Source organism: Scyliorhinus torazame, chromosome 19, assembly GCF_047496885.1.
Source record: "Scyliorhinus torazame isolate Kashiwa2021f chromosome 19, sScyTor2.1, whole genome shotgun sequence".
Taxonomy (NCBI): Eukaryota; Metazoa; Chordata; class Chondrichthyes; order Carcharhiniformes; family Scyliorhinidae; genus Scyliorhinus; species Scyliorhinus torazame.
This window is the reverse complement of record NC_092725.1, coordinates 106,342,926-106,364,147: the sequence shown is the minus strand read 5'-3', so window position 1 is coordinate 106,364,147 and position 21,222 is coordinate 106,342,926. Positions and strand designations below refer to the sequence as shown.

Here is a 21,222-nt window from a genome sequence, read left to right as displayed (position 1 = left end):
ATCAACACATTGGAAAAAGTACTTTAAATTGGTAGATTGTCCAATGGCATCTGGGTTCTTCTGGGCTCATTTAGTGTCTTCCAACACTCCATTTATAACAACCAAAATTCATCCAAACTTATCCAGCAGTTCTAGTGAAATAACTTTCAATTGAGATGATTGACTATCACCTGTCTATAAGATGCACTGAGTAACTTGTCAAGGCTCTTTCAACAGTATCTTCCAAACCTGTAACCTCCACCACTGACAGGAACAAGAGTAGGGGGAGACCCCACCACTTGCAGGTTCCCCTCCATTCGCACACCACCCTGACTTGGAAATATATTGCTGTTCCTTCCCTGTCACTGGGTCAAAATCTTGGAACGTCCTTCCTAACAGCATAGTGGGCGTACCTACATGGGCTGCAGGGACCTTCTCAATGGGCAATAAATGCTTGTCTTGTCAACGATGCCCACATCCCAAGAACTAGTAATAAAGAAAATTAGTGACACGTTAGTTGGGGTTGCTTGGCTCAGCTGTATTTTGTGTATTGGTAATAATAATAATCTTTATCAGTGTCACAGGTAGGCTTACGTTAACCCTGCACTGAAGTTACCGTGAAAATCCCCTAGTCGCCTCATTCCGGCGCCTGTTCGGGTACACAGAGGGAGGATTCAGAAGGTTCAATTCACCTAACAGTGCATCTTTCGAGACTTGTGGGAGGAAACCGGAGCATCCGGAGAAAACCCATGCCGACACGGGGAGAACGTGCAGACTCCGCACAGACGGTGACCCAAGCAGGAATCAAACCTGGGATCCTGGCGCTGTAAAGCAAAATGCTAACCACTGTGCTACCATGCCGCCCAGGTATCCAGTGAAGTGAACCTGGAGACAGAATTCAAGAATCCTTTTTCATTTTTGTAGACAGAGTGATGACGAGGCCGCTTAAAAGGGTCATGTGATGGGAGCACGGGAATTCTCCCCGGAGCGTGGGCAGAATACAAGCATGGAGTTGCTGCTCAGCGAGTAAATAAAGTATTGTTTGTTACTGGTCCTTGGTCACCAGTTTTTGGGGACCCAGCACTTATACAGCTTTCTCATTTCAGGAACTATGGGGCGCGATTCTCTGCTCCCGCGCCGATTTGGAGAATCGCCTGGCACGCCATTTTTCCCCGCGACGCCGGTCTGACGCCCTCCATGCGCCCAAGCGGCGGGAACGGACCCATCGTGTTCTGCGCAGCGCAGGCCAGAGAATCGCCCAGGACACCCAAAATGGCGATTCTCCGCTACACCCGCTATTCTCCATCCCGAATGGGCCGAGCGGCCTGCCCAAAGCAACGGCTTCCCGCAGGCGCCATCCACACCTGGTCGCTGCCGGCGGGAACAGCGCGGGAACGCTGGGGGGGGGGGGGCGACCTGTGGGCGGGTGAGGGGGGTTCTTTCACAGGGGTTGCACTCTAAAGGGGTCTGGCCCGCGATCGGTGCCCACCGATCGGCGGGCCGGCCTCTCTGAAGGAGGACCACCTTTCCTCCACTGCCCCGCAAGATCCATCCGACATCTTCTTGCGGGGCGGCCTCGGGGAGGACGGCAACCACGCATGCGCGGGTTGGCGCCGGCCAACCTGCGCATGAGCGGGTGACGCCAGTTAGGCGGTGGATGACGCGGCACTGCTTTTATGCGGCGCCAATGCCTGGCGCGTGCTGATGACGCTGCTTTAGCGACACGCCCCCCGAGTTTCTCGCGGCCCCGATCCTAGCCCATTTTCGGGCCCTGAATCGGTCGAGATTGGGGCTGAATCTCGACGGCGTGGGCACTTAGTCGCGGGAGCGGAGAATCGCGCCCCATGATCTTTCATTTTCGTCAACTGGGATAAAATGGTGATACTCCGATTTACAGCACTATGTTGTCCTGGGCTGCCAGGATTGAACAAGAAGCAGTTTTCCGCTTGCCTGCTAAGCAAACGCATAATGATCAATGTCCTCCTCGCAGTGTGGGGTATGGACAGGCTTCAGCTTTTCAGTACAATAGCCTGGTTAGCCTTGTAGGCCCAGAGAAATATGCTTCTATTAAGTAGGTGAGAATCTGTGCAAATGACATCTATAAATAAACAGGAAATAAAACACTTAACTGTCTGACAAGGAGTTGAGTGTTAATTGGATAGCAGATTCATATTAAAACTTGACAAGCCAGAGTGTTAAATGTGGCTCACCAACATCAAACAATGAGATTTATCCCACGTTTATTCAACAAGGGAGGGTCTCCATTCCAAGTAAGTGAAGGTGTTTTTTTCGGACCTATACCTGAAGGGAAGAGGGGGCATAAATGCATAAAGCAAAATACTGTCGATGCTGAAAATCTGAAATAGCAAATGCTGGAAATGCACAGCAGGTCTGGCAGCATTTGTGGAGAGAGAAACAGAGTTGATGTTTCAAGCCCGACAAGCCTCTTCTTCAGAGCTGAAGGAAGGTAGAACTCTGATGGGGTTTATGCCATTGAAAGGGGCAGGAAGAAGGAGTAAAGAGGAGATCTAGGATAGGATTGAGGGTGGGAGAGTTTAAATGGCAAAGATGTCATGAACAAAAAGCAACGGTGTGGTAGTGGTTGTAAGAAAGAAACAAAGCATTTGTCCAGGGTGAGTGTGAATTTTTAAAAATATAAATTTAGAGTACCGAATTCTTTTTTATTCCCAGTTAAGGGGCAATTTAACGTGGCCAATCTACCTACACTGCACATCTTGGGGCGACCCGGGCTCTGGGTGGTCGGGCTTTGGGCAGGATGGTGCCCAGGTGGTGCTGGCAGGGGCACTGTCAGGCTGGCAGTGCAAAGGTAGCCAGGTGGCTTCTTGCCCGCGTCGGGAATCAAGCCCGGGGGTGCCCTGCCTTTATGAGGTGGGGTGCGGGGGGCTCGAGGACCCCTTCATTGGGGGGTTCAGAGTTAGTTATTGCAAGAAATGGGACTAAGTGCAGCCTCGCCGGGGCATTCCTCGCTGAGGTGCAGAAATAGTTACGTTTCATGGCGGGGTCGTTCTCAAAGCTGACAGTGCCGGGAAGCCCCTGGCTAAACGTGCCCGACACGAGACACTGTCTCATTTCCGTTAAATAGCGCCCAATATTCTAGGTGTGGTCTCACTAAGGCCCTGTATAATTGCAACACGACACCCCTGCTCAATTGCAACATGCCATCCCTGCTCACGTGCTTGAATCTTCTCACTATGAAGGCCAGCAATACCATTTGGCTTCTTCACTGCCTGCTGCACCTGCATGCTTGCTTTCAGTGATTGGTATATGAGGACACCCCAGGCCTCGTTGCACAGGCCCCCCTCCTAATCTGGAGCCAGTCAGATAATAACCTGCCTTCAGTGGATTTTAGAGGTCATCCACTTTGGAACTAATAAAGATAAAACAGGATATTTTCTAAATAGTGAAAAGCTAGAAACAGATGGAGAAGAAGGAGAACTGAGATCATTAAAATGTTACAAAAAGTGTAGCGATGGGGAGACGGTGGCACAGTGGTAATATCATTAGACAAGCAATCCAGACGCCCAGATATATATTCTGGAGATGTGCGTTCAAATCCCACCACAGCAGCTGGTGGCATTTGAATTCAATAAATCTGGTAATGAAAGCAATCGCCTCAGCTGTCTATTGTTGATTGTTGTAAAGCCCCATCTGGATTGCTAATGTCGTTTTAAGACCATAAGACATAGGAGCAGAATTAGGCCACTCGGTCCTTCGAGTCTGCTCCACCATTCAATCATGGCTGATATTTTCTCACCCCCCTTCTCCTGCCTGTTTGAGAAGGAAATCTCCAATCTTACTTGGTACGGCCTACATGTGACTTGACCTGCAGCAATGTAGTTGACACCACTGGCCTCTGAAATGCCAAGCAAGCCACTGACTTCAAGGGCAATTATGGATGGACCATAAATGCTGCCCTTGCCAACAACACTCGCGTCCCATGAAAGAACCAAAAGATACAGAAATTAATGTAAAAGGCTACTGGAATGAGCAGAAGGTATGCTTCAGATGTATAGGCCGGGATTCTCCGACCTGGTGCCGGGTCAGAGAACCCCGGGGGGGGGGGGGGGGGGCCCGCCGCCCCAATGCCGGCTTCCCCATTCTCCGGTGCCATTTTTTGGGCGCCGGTGGGATCACTGCCGCGCCGGTCAGGGGCCGTTGACAGCGGCCCCCCTGGCAATTCTCCGGGCCCCGATGGTCCGAGTGGCTGACGAGTTTGGCCGAGTCTCGCCGGCGGGACCTGGAAGGTGAGTGTGCAGAGGCTGTCCTGGAGAGGGGGGGGGGGGGGGGGAATGACCCGCGATCGGGGCCTACCGATCGGCGGGCGTCTGGTTCCATGGGGACCTACTTTACTCTGCGGCCTACAAGTGCCTACTTTACTCGGGCTGCTGTTGGCCTCCGCCATATTGCCTGGGGGTCGGCGCGGAGAAGGGAACCCCCGCGCATGCGCCGAATCACGCCGGCGGTTCTGTGCATGCACGAACTCGCGCGGGCTGTTCCGCGTGGGCTAGAGCTGCGGGGACCACTCCGGCGCCAACCTAGCCCCCTAGAAAGGTGAGAATTCCTCACCTTCGGGGGTCGTTGGCGCCGGTATTCACCTCGGCATCGGGACATAGCCCCATTATTAGAGAATCCCGCCCATAAAATCCTGGGTAGACTACAGTATGTGAGCAGTTCTGAGGCACCGCACCTCAGAAAGGATGTATCCACCTTGGAAAGAGCACAGTGTTGCATTGCTCAAAGGATTTTATTAGCCTGGGGACCCCCCCCCCCCCAAGGTACCATTACGCCTGGTCCACGTTCGTGTGGACCATGTTAAAGGGCGCCCCCCCCCCCCAAGGTACCATTACGCCTGGTCCACGTTCGTGTGGACCATGTTAAAGGGCGCCCCCCCCCCAAGGTACCATTACGCCTGGTCCACGTTCGTGTGGACCATGTTAAAGGGCGCTATGTCGCAGATTCCCAGGTGGGTATTCGATCCCAGAGCTTTGAGAGAATCCGGTGCAAACATATTTAAGTGAGCCTAACTGCTCTTAGTGAGGGCGAGATCCAGGGGCGTGATTCTCTGACCCCACCCCCCACCCCGGCCGGGTCGGAGAATCGCTGGGGCTGGCGTGAATCCCGCCCCCGCAGTGTCCTAAATTCTCCGCCACCAGAGGATCGGCAGGGGCAGGAATCGCGCCGTGACGGTCGGCGGGCTCCCCCCGGCGATTCTCCGGCCCGCGATGGGCCGAAGTCCCGCCGCTGTCAACCCTCGCCAGCCGCCGTGGATTGAACCACCTACCTTACCGGCGGGGGCAGATGGCGCGGGTGGGCTCCGGGGTCCTGGGGGGGCGTCCACGGTGGCCTGGCCCGCGATCGGGGCCCACCGATCGGCGGGCAGGCCTGTGCCGTGGGGGCACTCTTTTTCTTCCACCTTCGCCATGGTCTCCACTATGGCGGAGGCGGAAGAGACCCCCTCCAGTGCACATGCACAGGGATGCCGTGAGCGTCCACTGACGCTCCCGCGCATGCGTCGCCCGGCGAAGTCCTAGCGGCACTGGCTGGTGTGGCGCCAAAGGCCTTTCCCGCCAGCCGGCCGGGCGGAAATCACTGCGGCGCGAGCCTAGCCCCTCAAGGTGAGGGCTTGGCCCCTAAAGGTGCACCTTTGGGGCGGCGCGACGCCGGAGTGGCTCACGCCACTCCATTACGCCGGATTCCCCCGCCCAGCCGGGTTGGGGAGAATCCCGGCCCTGAATGCAACACCTCGCGAGATCCCGTTACATCTCGTGAGGTGCTCCAAGTGTCACGGCTGCTCACGAGATTGAACGGCCTTATCGCGTCCTGAATCTGAAGGTTGAATTACAAGGAGAGATTGCACAAACTAGGACTGTATAAGCTTTGGAATTTAAATGGTTTTAAAGGGAGATTTGGTTGATTTTTTAGATATGGTTGATAGAGGGAAACTATTTATGCTGGTTGGGCACCCTAATACGAGGAGTCATAAATCCAAATTAGAGCCAGACCTTTCAAGAATGAAATTCCTCACACAAAGGGTGGTAGAAATTTGGAACTTTCTTCCACATCTGGTAATAATGTTAGGTCAATTGTTAATTTTAAAATGGAGATTGATAGACTTTTGCCAAAGTTAATAAGGGATATAGGGCAATGATAAGCAAATGGGAGGGTGGCGCAGTGGTTAGCACAGCTGCCCCACGGCGGCGAGGACCATGGTTCGATCCCAGCCCCGGGTCACTGTCCATGTGGAGTTTGCACATTCTCCCCGTGTCTGTGTGGGTCTCACCCCCACAACCCAAAAGATGTGCAGGGTAGGTGGATTGGCCACAATAAATTGCCCCTTCACTGGGGAAAAAAATGATGCACAAATGGAGTCAGACCACAGACCAGCCATGATCTCACTGAATTGCAGGATAGGCTCGAATGGCTGGTTGGTCTCCTCCTATTCCTATGTACCAGACCAAAGACTTTGTCAAACTGCTCAACTTTATGGAGCGTCTTAAAAGAAGAAAGAGAGGCAGAGAGAGGTTTAGGGAAGATATTCCCGAGCTCATGCCCTTGGTCGTTAAAGGCATGGCTGCAAATGTTGCGGTAATGAAAATCGAGGATGTGCAATTGGCCAGAATTGGAGGAGCACAGAAACCTCAAGGACTTCGGGGTGGAGAAGGTTTGAAATGGTGGAAGGCAAGGCCTTGACAGTAGAAGTTGTCCAGAAAGAAAGAACAGAAGTCCCAGTAACGAGCAATTTTATTAATTAAAGACCTAAGTGAAGTAAGGTCCGATCCTGAGATTGACCTGCAATCACAGCACAGAATGAGGCTATTCAGCTATCATGCCTTTGCTAACTCTTGGATAGCCCTTTCAAATGTAATCCCATAATGTAACTTTTACCTCACAATCCAGCATGTTAGTCCCCACCATGTCTAATTGCCCTTTGATAATTCCTGCGGAATTTGCTTCCACCGCCCTTCCAGATCGTGCTTTCCAGACCTTATCAATCCTGTGCTTCTGATTTTAAATCTTTGATCTCCGATTACCGGCCCACTTGCCAGAGGGAGCACTTTTCTCCCAGTTTGCGCTATCAAAACCCCACATATTTTGACTACTTTTATTCAGCCTTCCCCTAACCTTCCCAGTTCCAAGGTGAACAATCCCAATTTCTCCAACCCCTTCACATTGCTGATGTCCCTCATTCCTGTTGCGTCATCGGAGAACTCAGTCAGGTCAGTCAGACATGCATGCGAATTAAGAGCAGGATCAGTCCATTCGGCCCCTCGAGCCTGCCCCGCCATTCAATAAGATCATGGCTGAGCTGATTGCAACCCTAGCCCCACATTCCAACCTACTCCCGATAACCTTTCACTCTCCTGTTTATACAAGAATCTATCTCGTTCTGCCTGAAAAATATTCAAAGACTCTTCCTCAAAACAGTTCCAAAGACCCACGACTCAAGAGAGAAAATAATTCTCCTCATCCCTGTCTTAAGTGAGTGACCACTTATTTTTAAACAGTGGCCCCAAGTTCTGGATTCTTGGACAAGAAGAAACATCATTTCCACATCTGCCCTGTCAATACCCCTCAGGATCCTAAAGACATGGGGCGGGATTCTCCATCCCGCCGCACCAGATTTATGAATCCCGACAGCGGAGACTCCAGCCCATGATTTGCCTTTCAGAACTCTCGACAAGCTGTCCCTTGCTTCTCCATGTGGGAATCAGTTTTTTCCTCAAGAACTGGCATTAGATTGGCTGGCCTGTAGTTACCAGGTTCGATCCCCCTCCCCTCTTTGAGTAGGGGTATAATACTTGCAACTCCGCAGTCTTCTGCCAGAACCAAAGAGGATTGATAGATTGTAATCAAAATTTCTGCTATCTTCAACATTGCTTCTCTCAGTAACCTAGGAAACAGCCCATCTGGGCCAGCTGACTTTCCGTGCTGTCAATCTAATTTAGCATCTCTTTTATCTATTTTTATTTTATCACAGATTGGTATCAAGTATGCAGTGCAGGAAGCAGTCATTTAGTCCACCAGGGTTTATACTCCACCTGAACCTTCTATCCCTTTTCATCCAACTCTCTCTGCATAATCTTCCGTTCCTTTCTCCCTCATGTATTTATTTAACTTCCTTTTGAATACCTTTCCAACGGATGCGTGAGTACAATGTCATGTGACACCTGGTTCACACTGACTCGGCAGATCTTGGAAAATGGTAATGATGAAGGCACCACATCAAGCCTTGGTCTACATAGGCGAGGAGGACAAATTGACCAAGGATTTTTCTTCCGAATCGCTATCTGAGCTATGGATGCATAGAAACATAGAAAATAAGAGCAGGAGGAGTCCATTCGGCCCTTCGAACCTGCTACACCACTCATTTTGATCATGGTTGATCACCCAACCCAATAGCCATATCCTTTGATTCCCTTCGCCCTAAGTGCTATATCTACCTGTTTCTTGAAAACATACAGGATTCTCTGTCCAGCAACGCCGGAATCGGGAATCATGATCGGGCGGAGAATCATGAATTAGCCGAAAGTTGAACTCGGGTCCTCAGCGCAGTAGGCGGCAGTGCCATGTGCCGCCCCACACGCTAATCTCTTTGTGTATAGTAATAATCTGTATTGTCACAAGGAGGTTTACATTAACACTGCAATGAGGTTACTGACAGAATGCCATGCTCCGGTGCCTCGGCAGCGGCGTGAATACATTCCATGCCGCACGCCAGCGTGGGCATGCAAATTGTACAGTTAGCGCCGTTGGCATATCATTGTCGGGTCCGACCTGGCAATTTCAGGGCCCCCGCGATGCTCTGCCTCCGCCAGACGGAATTACCGACGGCAAGGTTCACTTGCGGTCTTTAGAATCAGGAAACAGGCGCCGTGGCTGCTGAGGGTTTCAAAAAGTGTCCAACTTTGCTTAGTGTGCTGACAGTCGTGCCGCTAGCCAGGGGGCTTCTGGCAGGGCCAGGGTGAGTAGCGGGGGGTGGCCAGGAGGTGGGCCAAGAGGTCGGGGTTGACGGGCATGGACCACCTTATCTGTAAACTGCAAGGCAGCCATCTGAATGCGCACACTGCTGACTGCCCACTGTGAACTTCGCTCCACTGGTCATATGGGTGTCTCCCCTGGCCACCCCAGGTACACTCAGGCCCCAGCCAACCCATCAATGGGATGGGCATGCTCCAGCACAACCAATGCTGCCTTCTTGGCTGGGATGATGGTGTGTGGGGAGTGGAGTGCCTATATGTAGCTCCTGCCTGTCAGGCTGACCCCAACCCCGTCATATCTCACGCCAGCATGCACTAGTTCCACCTGGTGCCGGTGCTACCCATTAGGATGACCTGAATTTCTCCGGGACCAGCATCGCTATCGTGTACGTAGAACACTCGCAATTCAGTCCCAGCATCAGCACCTGGTCTCTCAATCCAGCCCACAATGTTCTGGCCTCAACTACTTCCTGTGGTAATAAATTCCACAGGCTCTGGGTGAAGACATTTCTCCTCATCTCAGTTTTAAATGGTCTACCCTGTATCCTCAGACTGTGACCCCTGGTTCTGCACACCCCCGCCATCGGGAATATCCTTCCTGAATCTGCCCTGTCTAAACCTGTTGGAATTTTATAGATTTCTATGAGATCCCCCCTCATTCTTCTGAACTCCAGCGAATATAATCCTTTTTAAAATCAATTTAGAGTACCCAATTATTTATTCCAATTAAGGGACAATTTAGAGTGGCCAATCCACCTAACCTGCACACCTTTGGGTTGGGGGGTGAAACCCACGCAGACATGGGGAGAATGTACAAACTCCACACGGACAGTGACCCAGGGCCGGGATTCGAACCCAGGTCCTCAGCGCCACAGTCCCAGTGCTAACCACTGCACCACAGTGCTGCCCTCCAGCGAATACAATCGTAACCGATTCAATCCCACATAGGTCAATCCCGCCATCCCAGGAATCAGTCCAGTAAACCTTCGCTGCACTCCCTCTAGAGCAAGAACATCCTTCCTCAGATAATGAGACCAAAACTGCACACAATATTCCAGGTGTGGCCTCACAAGACACCCCTGCTCCTATACTCGAATCCTCTCGCAATGAAAGCCAGCATACCATTTGCCTTCTTTTCCTGCTGTATCTGCATGCTTACCTTCAGTGACTGGTGTACGAAGACACCCAGGACTTTTTGCACATTCCCCTCTCCTAATTTATGGCCATTCAGATAATAGTCTGCCGCCTTGTTTTTGCTACCAAAGTAGATAACCTTGCATGTATCCAAATTATACTGCATCTGCCATTCATTTGCCCACTCAATCAACTTGTCCAAATCACACTGAAGAATGCTTGCATCCTCCTCGCAACTCATCCTCCCACCCAGCTTGGCGTCATCTGCAAATTTGGAGATATTACATTTTGTTCCCTCATCCAAATGATTAATACATATTGAATATATATATTGTGAGTAACTGGGGTCCTAGCACTGATCCCTGCAGTACCTGACCTTTTCCTTCCTGCCAATTTGAAATAGACCAGTTAATTCCTACTCTTTTTCTTTCCTGTCTGCCAACCGGTTTTCTGTCCATCTCGATACACTACCCATAATCCCATGCTCTTTAATTTTACACACTAATCTCTCATGTGGCACTTTGTCAAAAGAACTCTGAAAGTCCAAATAAACCACATCCACTGGCTCCCTCTCATCAACTCTGCTAGTTACATCCTCGAAGAATTCCAGTAGATTTGTCAAGCATGATTTCACCTTCATAAATCCATGCTGACACAGTCCGATCCTGCCACTGTTTTTAAGTGCTCTCCTATAAAATCTTTGATAATGGATTCTAGAATTTTCCCCACTACGGACGTCAGGCTTACTGGTCTATAATTCCCCGGTTTCTTCCTATCTCCCTTTTTAAATAGTGGAATTACATTAGCTACCCTCCAGTCTGCAGGAACTGTTCCAGTGTCTATAGAATCCTGGAAGATGACCACCAATACATCCATTATTTCAGGAGCCACTTGGGGAGGTGGAGGGAATCGCTCAGGCCCGATTCTGGGCAGGGGTGGGAGTGAGATTGCTAATAATCTTTGTTCAAGCACATTCATGAAGAATTACCACTCAGTTAGGTATCAGAGTGCTTCAATCTGGAGAACTGTAGTTACAGAGACAAAACTATAACCGATATAAAGTCGATGTGCCGTTTATTGCAGTTCACAGTTGATACCATTGAATATATAAAAGAAGGTTGACTTTATTGACAGCTGGGAAGTACAATTCAAGAACTAAGCAGCCAATAATAAAATTCCATGCGTCCTAAATTTAATCACAAATAAGGTTACAGTTCTTGAGTGCATGTCACGTTTACAGTAAATCAGCATCCAATCACATCACACATGAAAGAGAGAGATTCCGAGAAAGCAGACCAGCCGATGCACAAGTCTACATTGTTGATTCTTTACAGTTGGGAGTGTGGGAGACATTCCTTTCTTCGACTTGACTTCAGTTTTTTGGGAATGGCATTTCTGGCATCTAATTCTGCCACTTTGTGCATTTCATTCAAACAATGGATTTCATTCAAGACACTAAATGTAAGTTGTATTTAAAAAAAAAAAGAAGAATTTGCATTTACATAGTGCCTTTCACTACCGTAAGACTGAGAGACCAGATAGGCTTTGCTGGATGCAGGAAAACAGTGAGGCCCCCATTTGATCCTTGTATCATCACAAATTGCAATAGGCTCAGGGATAATTGGTGACAATTGGCTTTTTAATGAGCTTAATTGACATTGCACCGTAAGTGGTGAGTTTGCTGTAAGGATCCCTTCCCGCTTCCAACTTAAGCCACTGGGCCTTGCCTGCGCTTAAGTCAGCTGCCGTGGCTCAGGCTGCAGTAAATTCAGCTCACTGTTGCAATGGAAGAAGTGCAGCAGCCAATTTGCACGAAGCAAACTTCCACAAACAGCAATATGATAATGACCAGGTAATCTGCTTTTTAGTGAGAAACCCTGTGCTCATCTTTGAAAAAGTGCCATGGGATCTTTTATGCCCACTTGAGAGGGCAGGCAGGAGGACACCTGCTTAATGCCTCCTGTGTAAGGTGCCCCCTATGACAATGCACCACATCCTACCACTGGCATATTGTTATCACCCTGAAGACACCCCTTGGGCACTTTGTAAACCCATTTCACCTCAATGTCAATCTTAAGTGACGTGTTGAACTGTTGACTTTATGTTGAATAATATCCGTGTTACTGAAGATTGCGTCACTCGCACAAACAAAAACCCCGCATTTAGCATCGCTCAAAACTTAGTATCTACCATCGATTGAAATCTAAATAGGGAAAATTAACTAAAGCTTAAAAGTTTGCAAATACTTGTTCTCAAATTTCCTTCATTAGCAACTAGTCCTCAAAGCACAATGTTTAACATTCTTATCCCTGTGTTCAAATTTTTTCTTGGCTTCCCCCTTCCTGATTTCTGTAACCTTCTGCCCTTCTACAATCTTATTACACTGGACTTTCCATTCCTCCGACCCTAGCATCGGCCACTCCTCTTGCACAACCTCTGCCTTTCGCCATGTGGCTCCTAGGTTCTTGACGTCCCTCCTTAATGCCCTGTGCCTCCCTACCCCTCTCTCCTCCTTTAATACTGTGTCTGGTGTGGATAGATCTTAATAGCTGCAATTGATGATGCACAATATCCCAATGCACAATACAATGCTTTCATTACTGCAGGGAGCATTCTTACTGCTTTATGGATTCCTAACGAGGGAAGCTAAATGTCTGAATTACCAAATGTCTAGTATAGAACTGCAATTCAGGATGGAAAAAACTATCTATATACACATGCCTACTGTAGCCTGAATATTAAGTAAAATGTGGAGATGTTGAGTAAAATGTTTTTTCTCAACTAGGAAGGACCAGAATCTTCTGTCCCCAGTAAATTGCTGGTATTTACTGTTGAACCAGGTCAGACGAGAAAGCAAAGATCACGCAACTTTGAGTGACATCTATCTGAACAATGTTATTATGCGCTTCATGCAAATCAGTGAGGATTCGACGAGACTCTTCAAAAAGGTAACTTTAAATTTACGATGTGTTCTTTGATGAATCAACCAATGTTTCCCAGTATTAAAACTTTCACAGTTAGTCGATAAGTGGGGGATTTATTTTTAATATCAGGCATATCTTTATGATCCGGCACACACTGCCTGAAAGTGGATTGATTCAGTGATAACTTTCAAAAAGGAATTGGATAAATATTTGAAGAGTAGAAATGTTCCCGGGCTCTGGGGAAAGAGCTGGGGTCTGGGACTAACTGGATAGCTCTTTCAAAGAGCTGTCACAAGCCCAATGGGCCAAATGTTATCATGCGCTTCAACAACAACATTCAAGAAGCTCGACATCTTCCAGGACAAAGCAGCCTGCTTGATTGCTCCCCCTTCCACAAACATTCAAACCCTCCACATTCAAACCGGTGTACTATCTACAAGATGCACTGCAGTAACTCACCAAGGTTTCTTAGACAGCACCTTCCAAACCCACAAGCACTACCATGTAGAAGGATAAGTGCAGCATATACCTGGGAACCCCACCACCTGGAGGTTCCTATCCAAGTCGCTCACCACCCTGACTTGGAAATATATCGCCATTTTTTCACTGCCGCTGTGGCACAATCCTGGAACTCCCTCCCTAACAGCACAGTGGGTTTACCTACACCTCAAGGACTGCAGAGCTTCAAGAAGGCAACTCACTACCACCTTCTGAAGGGCAACTAGGGATGGGCACTAAATGCTGGCCTAACCAGAGACGCCCACATCTCGTAAATAAATGAAAGAAATGAGCATCTTCTGTGTTATAGGATCCTATGATACAAAATCAGTCTGGGAAATGTTAGCGGTGGTACGTTTTCCCACCTTGAAAAAGAGACCTCTACCAGCCTCAGAAGGACGGGAGTAGCAGATACCTGGGAACACCACCACCTGGAGGTTCCCCTCCAAGTCGCTCACCACCCTGACTTGGAAATATATCGCCGTTCCTTCACTGTCGCTAGGTCAAAATCCTGGAACTCGCTCCCTAACAGCATTGTGGGTGTACCTACGCAAAGGGGCTGCAGCGGTTCAAAAAGGCAGCACCCCACACATTCTCCCCGTGTTTGCGTGCAGGGTAGGGGATTGGCCACGCTAAATTGCCCTTTAATTGGAAAAAAGGAACCGGGGACTCTAAATTTATAAAACAAAAAGGCAGCACCCCCTACCTTCTCAAGGGCAATTAGGGATTGGCAAAAAATTTGGGCCAGCCATCCTGTAAAAAATTAATTTAAAAATTACATTATGCGTGGTTTGCTTTTTAACACATTAAGGAGCTTGGGGAGCAATCCCATTTTGTCCTCTTGGAGGTTTATCAGTTTTTTGGGGGTGGGTTGCTTTCTCCCAGAGTGAGTTGTGTTGGGTTCACGTTGGAATGAGTGTGTGGCAAGAGAGCAAGTGAATTGGTCAGATGGCCTTTTACTCTTTCCCTAAACTTCCTGAATCTCTTCTGTGACTCTTAATCCGTGAGTCTGGGCTGGCTTTGAAACCAAGTGGGGAAACTAATTGGACAGCATGCTAATCCACCCCGCCACCCAGATACCAGTATTCACACCCTTACCAATAGTGTGATACTTTTTGAACAATTTCTTCAAAGCAACGTTTTTTTTCTTTTGATCCTACAAGACCAGCCCTCGAATGCTTGGCCAATTGCCTGTCAAAAGATAAAATAGTAAAAAAATTTACATTAGCTCGTGTGAGACGCAAAGTCGGTAGTGTATTTGACAATTACATTAAAATACATTTGATTGTAATGAGGTTTTCAGGCAATACTTCAGAAGTAAGTGTGACAGCACATTTGAAATACGATTTAGTTAAGAGCATGCATTAATTTTTGTTCCTGCATCAACGGTCTTGTTTTTTATTAAAATTGGACACGGTTTAAGGAAAGTCTGTGCTTTGTGTGTAGGTTTTACAGGATAATGCTTGGACGCTACAGTTTTGGGGTGCAATATCTACAACAGTATTATGGGTGGAGTTGTTTTCCCTCCTGCCATTGAAGGGACACATTTTAATTGTTAAACGCGAAAGCAAAGGAGAAATCTAGTTACTCCAGTTACTGTCATAATGCTTTGGCTAATTTTAGGGGCTGTTTTCTCATAAAACCACTAGATGAAAGCTTTCCATGAAGACGATCATCCTTATTTGGAAGGAAATTCATTTCTTTCAGTGATGTATTTTCGTAGATCGAAAGATCTACCCCTTTTCTCAGTGAGGCTCAGTCTACTTCATTAGTTTCTGCAGGGGATCAGGAAATTAAATAGCAGGGCACATAGTGTGACACCTAATAATAGTCGACGTGATGACAGTGAATGATGGAATTAAAGTTGCCACAGTTTCACTCATGAAGGGCAATTAATGCGCTTGAGTGACATCTAATGTTCTGGCCGTTTTGTTGCTGGTAACTGGTATGTGATTGCTGTTAGCCCTCTGCCAGTGAAGCAGCCGCTTTTTAAAGAAGTATTACATCATTACTCATGTGATCTGGCTTTAGATAAGTGTCAATACACATACGCGTTCAGTGTGTTGTTACAATCCCAGCTGCTGTTAATTCTGAGCAAGTCAGATCACAGAGTGAAAGCTGGCTTGTTAGATCCTAAGCTTTTTAAAGAAACTGTGGAGAAAAGTTACTGAAAAGATTCACAGGAGTCTGATGCTCAACTTTTGACGCAAAGAATAACATATTTAATACAACAAGAAAAATGGCCTATATTGTGTCAGATTTTTTTTAAAGTTTGGAATGATCTTAATACAAATGCAGGAAGATGATTCAATTTCCCACTGATCCTCGATCCAAGTAATATTTTAACAGGCATACAAGCCTGTGAAGAGATACAATTAGCTTGACACAAAGGCTTCTCGTTTGAGACTTTTTCTTCCGGTGAATTCCTGAGCATTCATCTCAGGAATTGTAAAACCTCATTCAAAATAAATATATATATGGACCTGACCACAGTGGTTAGCGCTGCTGCCTCACAGCTCCAGGGACCCATGTTCGATTCCGACCTTGGGTGACTGTCTGTGTGGAGTTTGCACATTCTCCCCGTGTCTGCGTGGATTTCCACCGGGTGCTCTGGTTTCCACCCACAGTCCAAGGATGTCTATGTTAGGTGGGTTGGTTGTGCTAAATTTCCCCTTGGTGTCCAATGGTCAAGTTTGGATTACAGGGATAGGACAGTGGAGTGGCCTAGGTAGGGTGCACTTTCGGAAGATTAGTGCAGAGTTGATGGGCTGATTGGCCTTATCCTGCATTGTAGGGAGTTTATGAAATCATCCAGACACCCAGGCACCAAGGTTCAGAAAACCTAAATGAAACATTGTTCATAACAACATGAAGACTCAGTAGTGTTTAAGACTTGTATCTATGGTGAGCCTCTGCAACCTTGAAGAATTATAATATCCTGGTGTGGTTTAATTTCCTCTTCCCAAACCTGGTTCTTTTTTCTAGTTGGTGGTGAAAGTGACTTCAAATTTGCTTCAGGTTTGTCAGTGAAATAAGGATGCAGTCTGTAAATAATTCCTAAGATTTTCTTTTTCTCATGACATATTTATATGCCAGCGCCCTCCCTCCGTTTTAATCTTTCTCTTTTACCCTTCCCCTATTTAATACTAATTCTCACTGACCGGATAGACACTGAGATGTTGGTTTCCCCTCACTGTGTCGAGAACATGGGGGCACAGTCTCTGGGTAAGAGGATGATCATTTAGTGCTGAAATGAGGAGAAACCTCTTCACTGAAAGGGTTGTGCAGCTTTGGAATTCTCTACCCCAGAGAGTTGTGAATGCTCCATCGTTGAATATGTTTACGGTTGGGACAGACAGATCTTTGGTTTCTCAACCAATAGAGGAATATGTAGAGTTGTTGAGAAAGTGGGGTTCAGGCAGAAGACCAGCCTTGTTCGTGTTGAATGGTGGAGCAGGCCCGAGGAGCAGTGTGGTCCACTCCTGCTCCAATTTAATATGTCCACTCAGAGTTGAGGTGCAGAAGAACCTACCTTGCATCTGTAGTTTCTAAAGACTTGGCAAAGTAACAAGCAACACAAGGTGGTGATGGGCACTGAGTCAAGTATTCCCTCAAACAGCCTTACAAATGGCTGGCTGCACTTGAACCAGAGTTCAACAACAGTGTTAATGACTTCCAACAGGATAATGTGCTGATGAAGGATATGTATACTACATGGTTGATGTGTAGCTGAGACTGCCCCCATGTTGGCAAGGATTTGCTAATGGACAGCAGAGAAATTCATTAAAAGCAAGTCCAACAAGGTGTGCTCATCTTTTGTGTTTTGTAACACCCCATTTTTGAATGGTCTTGCTGAAGAGGCCTGCCAAAGTAAATTTCTGGTTGTATTGATTTACTGATTTTTCCCTCTCCTTCTTGAGTTCAAACCCCACCATGTGCCAATTGGTAGTAATATATTTCTGGTGACATGAAGGCCACAGGCATCCGTTATCGCACCTGAGAGCTACTCTGTCGCCAGAGGGAAATGTCGACGCCAGAGGGAAATGTCAACACCTACTGTGGGTTGGTGTGCAGCACCATGTTGACCAGTGTCTACAGCGGCCTGGCAGCAGACGCCAATGTCGAAAACCGCAACAACCTCTAAGGACACCTGGTAACGCCATGGGTGGCACTTGTGACAGAATCTGCCTCTCGAGGATTGGCCTCTTCAACCACCATAGATTTATCATAGATTTTCATAGAATTTATAGTGCAGAAGGAGGCCATTTGGCCCATCGAGTCTGCACCGGCTCTTGGAACGAGCACCCTACCCACGGTCAACACCTCCACCCTATCCCCATAACCCAGTAACCCCACCCAACACTAAGGGCAATTTTGGACACTAAGGGCAATTTATCATGGCCAATCCACCTAACCTGCACATCTTTGGACTGTGGGAGGAAACCGGAGCACCTGGAGGAAACCCACGCACACACGGGGAGGAAGTGCAGACTCCGCAGAGACAGTGACCCAAGCCGGAATCGAACCTGGGACCCTGGAGTTCTGAAGCAATTGTGCTATCCACAATGCTACCGTGCTGCCCTGCCCTGCCCATCAGCAAAGGTGTGCCATGTAAAGACACTCCTCTCTGAAATAGATTGTTTTTGGAAGGTTGCTGATGATGATTTCTGGTCAGTCCACATAGAGCGGTGTTAACATTAAACCAGCGTTTCCTTGGAGATACATTTTCTGATGTCTGTTAGTTTTATTTTCCTGTTAAGGAGAATACAATTCATGCCAGGCTCTCTTTGGGGAAGACTTGAATCATTTTGAATCATTTGGCTGACATATATAATACTTGCTGCAAAACTGTGCACAATTATTTGCTTGAAAATAAGAGCAAAATACTGCGGATGTGGGAATTCTGAAATAAGAAGAGTAAGTGCTGGAACAAAATCATGTCTGGCAGCATTTGTGGAGAGGGAAGCAAAGTTAACATTTCGAGGCCAATATATGCGACTCTTACGCCATGATAAATTGCCCTTAGTAACCAAAAAAGATAGGAGGGGTTATTGGGTTACTGGAATAGGGTGGAAATGAGGGGCTTAAGTGGGTCGGTGCAGACTCGATGGGCCGAATGGCCGCCTTCTGCACTGTATGTTCTATGTTCTTCTTTGGAATTGAAAAAAAGTAATAAGAACTAGGAGCAAGGGTAGGCAATTCAGCCCCTGGAGCCTGCTCCACCATTCAGTACAATCATGGCTGATCTCTAAGCTTCAACTCCACTTTCCTGCCCATTCTCCATAACACTTCAACCCATTACTAATTTAAAATCTATCTATTTCCTCGTCAAATGTACTCAATGTCCAGGCATCCACCACACTGAGGAAGTGAATTCCATGGATTCACGACCCTTTGAGAGAAGTAATTTCTCCTCATCTCTGTTTTAAATCTGCTGCTCCTTATCCTAAAACTATGATCTCTTGTTCTAGAATGCCCCACAAGTGGAAGCATCCACTCCACATCTACTTTGTCAATACCGTTTACCATCTTATTTATCTCAATTAAATCTCCTCTCATTCTTCTAGAAAGTATCGGCCTATACTGCACAATCTCTCTTCATAAGACAAAACCCTAATCTAACTGCATAACCACAGTTAGTGTAATTGTTTTATTCCTAAACATGACCATCTGATAAAGCACCAGATTGTAGGCCAGTGGAATTTTGAACTTTCAACATAATGTTACCAGGGCTCCAAGAGTTAGATCATGAGGAGAGACGGCATAAACTAGGCTTGTGTTCCCTGGAATTTGGAAAGTTAAGGGATAATTATTTTAGTCGAGGCGCCGCCAGATTGGAAGCCAATTTGGATCAGTGAGCGCATTAATGATAGATACAGGTTATATAATATAATCTTTATTAGTGTCACAAGTAGGCTTTCATTAACACGGCAATGAAGTTACTGTGAAAAGCCCCTAGGTGCCACATTCCGGCGCCTGTTCGGGTACTCGGAGGGAGAATTCGGAATATCCAATTCGCTTAACAGCACGTCTTTTGGAACTTGTGGGAGGAAACCGGAGCACCTGGAGGAAACCCGCGCAAACACTGGGAGAACAGGCAGTGACCCAAGCCGGGAATCGAACCTGGGGCCCTGGCGCTGTGAAGCAACGGCGCTAACCACTGTGCTACCATGCCGCCCAATTAGGATGCGGTGGGGGGCAGCCGAGTTCCGGACGACAGAGGGTGCAAGGTGGGATTTCACTGAAGAAATTCCAAAAAGACCTTAAGACTTGCTGCCGAAATTGGCTCGATGAGGAAAATCTATCTAATCTTGGCCAGTCTGAATCTCTTGACAATACAATTTTCGGAGCATGTAATTAGATTATGATTGAAAACGAGCAGACCAAAAATATCAACCATTCCATTAACTCCACGTCTCTGATTTTCCATTCCAATTTTCACTGGAGCCGGTACTTTTCCAAAGAGTTATTGATTTTCATTTATTTTTTTTGAAATATGGTATAAATTGCATTCAAGTATCTTTCATTACACATTTAATATTCGCAAATTGTAACCTATCCATTGCGCTATATCGGTTTGGAATTGTTCCAATGACTGTTTAAAATAGCCACGGCGTTTGTTAAACTACACTACTGAGCGAACACTGGCAGCTGACAGCCAGACTGCAGTTATACTGTCAGATGGAACTGACGAAAATCGACTGGGAGCAGAGCCTAGTGGGAAAGATAGTAGAACAGCAATGGCAGGAATTTCTGGGAGTAATTGAGGACACAGTACAGAGGTTCATCCCAAAGAAAAGAAAGGTTATCAGAGGGGGGATTAGGCAGCCATGGCTACAAAGGAAGTTATGGAATGCATCAAAGCAAAAGAGAAAGCCTATAATGTGGCAAAGAGTAGTGGGAAGTCAGAAGATTGGGAAGGCTACAAAAACAGAGGATAACAAAGAGAGAAATAAGGAAAGAGAGGATCAAATTTGAAGGTAGGCTAGCCAGTAACATTAGGAATGATAGTAGAAGTTTCTTTAAATACATTAAAAACAAACAGGAGGCAAAAGTAGACATTGGGCCGCTCCAAAATGACGCTGGTAATCTAGTGATGTGAGACCAGGAAATAGCTGAGGAACTAAATAAGTACTTTGCGTCAGTCTTCACAGTAGAAGACATGAGTAATATCCCAACAATTCAGGAGAGTCGGGGGGCAGAGTTGCATATGGTAGCCATCACAAAGGAGAAAGTGCTAGAGAAACTAAGAGGTCAAAAATTGATAAATCTCCGGGCCCAGATGGGCTACATCCTAGAGTTCTAAAGGAGATAGCTGAAGAAATAGTGGAGGCGTTAGTTATGATCTTTCAAAAGTCACTGGAGTCAGGGAAAGTCCCAGAGGATTGGAAAATCGCTGTTGTAACCCCCCTGTTCAAGAAGGGAACAAGGAAAAAGATGGAAAATTATAGGTCAATTAGCCTAACCTCGGTTGTTGGCAAGATTCTAGAATCCATTGTTAAGGATGAGATTTCTAAATTCTTGGAAGTGCAGGGTCGGATTAGGACAAGTCAGCGTGGATTTAGTAAGGGGAGGTCGTGCCTGACAAACCTGTTAGAGTTCTTTGAAGAGATAACAAATAGGTTAGACCAAGGAGAGCCAATAGATGTTATCTATCTTGACTTCCAAAAGGCCTTTGATGAGGTGCC

General features: G+C 47.1%; 1 protein-coding gene across 6 annotated transcripts in view; it reads left to right on the top strand.

Annotated features, from left to right (window-relative positions):
* Positions 1–21,222, top strand: part of LOC140396409 (SLIT-ROBO Rho GTPase-activating protein 1) — a 312,310-nt gene that overhangs the window by 149,097 nt on the left and 141,991 nt on the right. For all 6 annotated transcript variants that reach the window (XM_072485012.1, XM_072485011.1, XM_072485013.1 and 3 more), the window contains exon 3: positions 12,898–13,060. In XM_072485012.1, the coding sequence (XP_072341113.1) occupies positions 12,898–13,060 (163 nt within the window). The remainder of the gene's footprint in view (positions 1–12,897; positions 13,061–21,222) is intronic.